A 6,428-nucleotide genomic window follows, 5' to 3' on the forward strand; every position below is an offset into this window, starting at 1 on the left:
TCAGGGGAATCTGCTGTCCAAGGACACAGAGAAGGGTGGGGATTTGAACCGTAGTTTCCTTTGGGAAATTACGCTGGGGTTGGCGTGGGACCTAGCAGGCGATACTGAGGCCGTAGAGTAAGGGAGAGTTTGTCTTTAGTGCACTGGGCATCAGCTGTATAGCTTTCTGTAGTGCTCCTGATGTGACCTAGGATGGAGAAGAGGAAAGCCTGGACCAGTGGGAAGGGGTGTGGCAAAATAACAGTAGTGGTGTGTGGGAGGTGCCCTTCATTGGCTGGCCTAGCAGCGAGGGTTGGGAGTTGAAATGTCCAGGTGGGAGCTAAGATACTAACTTGGAATAGGCCTAGAGGTTAGAGAGAATGGAGGTGGCTGGTGCATAGGCAGCCCTGTCAGGTAAGGAGGTCAACGGGGTGGGGGTGGGGCAGGGGGCAGCACCTCCCTGTAGACATCTCAAATTCTGTCTGTCCAAATTGAACTCATCTCCTTTCCTTTTCCAAACTTGTTTCCCCCTTTAGTGTGGGTTAACATGAGCGCAGGAGGGTCAGGTGTTCCCTGAAATTATATCCAGGCATTCGCATTTATTTGGTCAATACACCCACCCCACCCTGCCAAGAGTCCACATTACTCATCCCAAAGGGGTCTGTGATATGAAAGGTTAAGGGCAGCCATTTGAGAAGGGTATAGGTGATCTAAAAGTGATCTTAGAGGAGTAGACAAAGATAAAGCCAATCAGCAACGGCAACCAGCGACGAAAATGTAAGGAAATGTGATTTATCTAAAGAGTGGGATAAATATAAGCTATGTAGGATGGGGGGCAGACACTAAAGGATTCTGGAACGATCTAGAAAGTCTTTGTTTCTCTACATTCTCCACAAAGTAGCTTGTCCCCATGTCCCCAGGAGAACATCCTGTTCAGGAATTAGTTGCTAGAGATCTGTGTTAGTGGGCAGCTGTTTCTTTTACCCTTGTCCAGCATACTTGTATATTGTAAGGTATTAGGACTTTAACATGGCTAAGAATTTCTCTCCAGCTCCTTTCTTCCAGGGAATCCTGTTGAAATGATCCGTCATATTTCTTCATTTTGCTCTTAGGCACCTCTCCCATTGGGGCACATAAAGCGCATGCAAGAGGTGTACAACTTCAATGCCATTAACAATTCTGAAATACGATTCAGGTACATCATTTTAACTTGTCTCTGTGGAAGAAAGCAGAATGCTAGCTTAAACCATGGAGAAAGGGAGAGCACAGCCTGAGAGCCCTTTGAGTCTTGAGAATCCCTTGTCCCATCCAGCTACACTGATAATCGTAGTGTATTGAAGGATAGTTGTGATGTATAACATGATGATATTAATCTTTTTGCTAGACCTTGTTCCAAGCTACCCTCAACTTAAAAAAAAAATTAGAATGGAGAATTCAGTGGTAAATAGGGTTCCTTTCCCAAGTAGCCAAGTCAACTCTGAATGGGCATGGCTAGAAACCTTTGATTCTGTAATATGTCAACCACCCTTAATTCAGATTTGTAGTGTAAGGGTTAATCAAAGTTACTTCCTTCAGAAACTGACTTTATAAGCCACACAAACACTTCTGTAGGCCAAGCCTAATACTTGATCTTTCCCAAGTACCAGATCCTCCTCCTTTTCTTCTCCAGTTGTTAGCTCTGTGTGTGCAGATGTGGAATGATGGTGTAAAAGTGCACGATGCAATTATAACATGGTTGTTAGCTGTGTGTGTGCAGGTGTGGAATGATGGTATAGAAGTGTACAATGTGATCATAATGGGATTGTCACCTCTGCAGCATAAGGAATGTTTAGGAGTACCAGTCATTTCCTTCCTCCTCACCTTCTCTCCCATACCCCTAAAAATCCTTCTTTCAGATGGTTACGGCTCTGCATTCAATCGAGATGGGAGGAAGCCATTCCTTTGGCTCTAAAAATGGCAACTGAACAAGGAAGGATGAAATTTACTCGACCTTTATTCAAGTAAGGCCAAATGAGACCATACCTCATAGTTACCTGAGGAGTAGGAAGCAGAATTGGAAGACATTTCTTGTTAAATGCCTGAGGCCATTAGGTTCACCACCTGGTGCTGCCTAATGGGAAAAATAACGTTGCAAAATGCCACCTATAGCATAATTTTAAGTGTTATTTCAAGTTGACTTTCATGAATAAGGAATTGATACTTGTGACCATTGAAATTTTAAAATAATGTTTGTCATCAGCTGTTACAGAAGCATGATCTGTGATTAGCTACTATAGAGCTAGGCAAGATGAAAAGGAAATAAACTCAAGACAGTCTTAGATGCACAGAAAGATTTCAGAAAGCAGAAAATTTGGCGAGCAGGGACAAGGAGGTGTGTAAAATTAAATACAAAGAAATTTTCACAGAAAGCAAGCTCTTTGAGTCAAGTGTCGTTTGGTACTGGGGTGATTCTTAGCTACTCTGCCGTGACCTTTAACTTAACCTCGGTATTGACACGAGTTTCCTGTCCCTCTTTCCATCTCCCCCTTTGTCTCCTTTCTCTGCAGGGATCTTGCCGCCTTTGACAAATCTCATGGTCAAGCCGTCCGCACCTACCAAGAGCATAAAGCCTGTATGCATCCCGTGACTGCGATGCTGGTGGGGAAAGATTTGAAAGTGGATTAAGGACCTGATTGGTGCCGATTATAAGACGTCTCCCTCCCTCCCCCTTTTTCTTTTTTTAAAATCCAACCTATGAAGAAATACAAAATTTAAAAATGCTCTCGTTGTAATTTAAACTCTCCTTCCTTGGGTTTTTTTTTTTTGTTTGTTTGTTTGTTTTGTTTTGTTTTTATTACTTTCTTATGATTTCACTAAAATTCTCTACCTTTTAAAAATAATGTGGCATATTCTTTGTAAACCTTACTCAACTTTATTCACAAGTTTTAATATTTATTTAGAGGCGCGATCTCACTCCATAGCCCAAGCTGACTTTGAACTTGCCATCCCTATCTCTGCTTTCCATGTGCAAAGATCATAGGTGTATGCTACCACACCCAATAGGAGTTTCAAGTTTTTATATTAGGTTTGTCTTTCTTTTCAGGGTGATTACAAAATATTTTGGACACATTACTTACCTAACGCTGTATTAATGTTCTCTTACCGTACTGACTATTTTTGCACTTGAATTTGCCAGCAGACCAAGACAATCAGATGACCAGTGTTTTGCTTTTTATTTTACTTTTTTTTTTTTTTTTTTTTTGGTGGCTAGGTAGAGAGACAGCCATGGGTGCTGGGGATCAAACTCTTAAACTTTTAGTTGTGAGCCTAGCCTTTAACAGCTGAGCTATTGACCCTAGCCCTTTATTTTGCTTTTTAAAAGTGTGTGTGTGTGTGTGTGTGTGTGCGCGCGCGCGCGTGCGTGCATGTGTCTATATGCAGGTATACATGTGTACACATGTACAAAGGCTTCAGGCACCCTCCACATTTTTTTCTTTTTTAAGACAGGGTCTCTCACTGGTAACTGGACAAATAGGCTAGCTGGGCCTGCAAGCCCCAAAGATCAGCTACCTTGACCTCAGTAGCCCTGAGATTACAAGGCATGTGACACCACTGAGTCTTTTAACGTGGGTTCTGGGGTCAAACTTAAATCTTTGCAAGGCAAGCTTTTTGTCAGCTGCATTATCTTCCCCCACCTCCTCCCCCACCCCCTACCCCCCCCCCCGCACTCCCCACTCACCCACCCCCCCGCACTGCCCCCACCCCCCGCTCAGAGTTCTACTTTTTAACACATGGATTTGCTTATCCCCGGGCAGGTTGTGATGGGATAGGTTCTCCTTCCAGCCGTGTAAGCTCTAGTAGGATTGGAGCCTGTGCTCCCCAGCCTCGCTCCAGCCAGTCCCCTGCTCCTCCCGGGTCAGAAGGCCAGGGCTGCCCCGAACAAGTTCCTCCCAGGGTTCCCTGTCCATTCAGCATTCAGCCTGCTTCGTCACCTCAGTGGCCAGGAAGATGCTTCACTGTCACAGATGGCATGGCATGTGGGGACACATAGTGAAAGATGATTGAATTTGAACCAGTGTTGCTCGGTGGGCCGGGGCCATTTCCACACTCGCCCTGGGAACCTCAGGGCATTAGGATGTTTCAGCTGCCAGGTACAAAATCCAGGTCAGTAAGAGCTGAGGAATATTTAAGACTTACAGCCAGACAGCACCACAACGCCATCGGCCCTCCTGTCTTGTGTGCCTCCCTTACCCACAATGCACTGTGGGTCCCTCCCGCCCTGTGTTATGCATGGATGGACCAGCACAATTCCAAATTCTCCAGTTGAGCCCACTCCTGGTCAAATAAACTCTAGCCAAAGGGAGGAGTGTTGTCTTGGAGTCTAAGCGTGGGTGGGTGTGTATCATCACTGGGTACCCCTTAAAAATGCGAAGGTTAAGAACACCCCAAAGATGGTGCGGGCGTCCTGCCCCGTCCTGGATTCCTGCCAGGTCTTAGTTTGCTCCCTTGGCGGGTTTCCTATGCTGCCTTGTAATCCTGTTTGCCCTCATTCGCCTCTCTTGTAGTTCTTCTCTGGAACGGGCAGAGGGCGCCAAAGACACATCCCACTACAGGTTTACTTACCTAAGACCAAGGAAGTCTTCGCGCACTGGCTCAAGTTCAGCTGTTAAGTTATGTCCCGAGCTGTCTCTGTGTCAGATCAAATACACAAAATCACCAGAGGAATTAAAAGGTAGGAAGTTTCTAAAGGATGCAAAAAGCAAGCACATACACAAAAGGACTGGTTATGCTAACATGGGCTGGAAAAGAATTCCACTTACCTAGCCTTAGGTGGTTTCAGAAGATTCTCAGCAGAAACAATAGAGTGGCAGTCATCCACGAAGCAAAGGAAACTGGAGAGTATGAGAAGAAAGGGTGACGAATTGGCCACCATGATGTCTGGGGCCTGTGTGCAGAGCCCTCAAGTGGCTGAGTGACAAATTGCCAGAAACTGGTATCATCTCGGAATTACTCAAAATCTGGGCCTACCAGGAGCACCAGGAGTTTGGGGGTAGCTGGGCCTCTCACTCTTGCCTGAGTGTGAACGGACCTCATTTCGTCTGCAGCACCTGGCACAGAGCTTGACACCTACCAGCTGTTCTGGAAGGACTTGGGAAGAATGGCGGTGGCTCACACCTAAGGACCACAGTCTTCCCAGAAATGCAAAAGTCTGAGACGTGTGTCTGGGAATTAGATGCAAGTTGAGGAGAAAGGAAGATGTGGGGAGTTCCCTGCAGGAGGCATGAGTCAAAGGGCGGGGCCGCGCATCGTCTGCATGTTACAACAGTCTGCTGGGGTGAGCAGCTGACAGTCCAGCATAAGGACCTGGGGCATGGGTTAATCCCAAATATAGGCATAGATTCAGGCTCACCAAGGACCTTGAAGTTGCTAAGTATGACCACATGAGCGATTGGGGGTAACTTCGTAAGCCCCGGGGTTCAAGAGAAGAAGAAAGGGTTAGCCAGAAGTGGGATTCACCGGCAGGAGATGAATTGGTCAGGGCCGTGTCCTGAAGCTGGGATACTGGAACTGAAGGTAACCGTAAGTCTCTATCAAACTGATGTTGCCAGTTGCAGGGCGCAGTCGGGGTGATGAACACACTCGGATTAGGTTGAGGGTGAGATACCGGATTCAGGTGTGGGTGTTGGCAGAAGCAACTGTATGTTCTAAAATGGAAACGGGCCAGGGCTTCTGTTGGAATGGTCGGATTTCTCTGAGCTGCCACAGTAGCTCATTTCTCTGAGTCCCTTTTCACTCCATCAGCGTCCCTGCATCCCTTCCTTAACACTGGGGGGAGGGGGGCTTGGGTAGGGACGGGGGTGGCAGCTATTTGCAGTGAAGAAGGTTAGTTAAATTGGGGATATCAGGGTGCCAAGATACGGAATATTCCCAAAAGAACTGAGGTCATGAGTGGATGCTAATGTCCAAGCCCCCCCTGTGAGTAATTCTGTGGCATTCCCAATCAGCAGGCACTGATCCTAGGGTTGACACACATGAGTTAGTTCACTTTGTCTTCCCAGCCCACTGGGATAGGTAGCATTGTCTCCATTTTATTGGTGAGAAAACTGACACCCAGAGAAGTCAAACAGATCACAGAGCCCGGGTTTATTCCCGGTAGATGCTGCAAAGCACAGCAGTAAACAGTTTGCCTTTGGATGAGGAAAGAAGCTGATAAATCACTCACCCCGGGGCAACAAGCTGCTCATGCAGCTAGACACACCTGTAGTTTTGGAAATGAGCTCTGGCCTTCTTTTGTGGAGTGGCAGCTTCAGAAGCACAAAACCGTGTCCGGGGAGGCATTGCTCAACACGTGTGTGTCCGTGGGTTCAATAAATAAATGAATGAGGATTGCCACACTCCCGGGTGTCACAGTTGACCGAGAGGATGTGTTTTACCAATTGAGTAATTCCCTGTAGAGGGGAACATGGTGT

At 46.5% G+C, this 6,428-nt stretch overlaps 1 protein-coding gene across 2 annotated transcripts in view; it reads left to right on the forward strand.

Moving 5' to 3' along the window:
- Positions 1 to 2,858, forward strand: part of Lta4h (leukotriene A4 hydrolase) — a 31,423-nt gene extending 28,565 nt beyond the window's left edge. The window contains exons 17-19 of one of the 2 annotated variants that reach the window (XM_051206288.1): positions 1,092 to 1,174; positions 1,875 to 1,979; positions 2,526 to 2,858. In XM_051206288.1, coding sequence (XP_051062245.1) covers positions 1,092 to 1,174; positions 1,875 to 1,979; positions 2,526 to 2,643 — 306 coding nt within the window. In that variant the 3' untranslated portion in view covers positions 2,644 to 2,858. The remainder of the gene's footprint in view (positions 1 to 1,091; positions 1,175 to 1,874; positions 1,980 to 2,525) is intronic. The other variant, XM_051206289.1, reaches the window with a different exon arrangement.
- The last annotated feature ends 3,570 nt before the right edge of the window (positions 2,859 to 6,428 follow it).

Source organism: Phodopus roborovskii, unplaced genomic scaffold (genome assembly GCF_943737965.1).
Source record: "Phodopus roborovskii unplaced genomic scaffold, PHOROB, whole genome shotgun sequence".
NCBI lineage: Eukaryota > Metazoa > Chordata > Mammalia > Rodentia > Cricetidae > Phodopus > Phodopus roborovskii.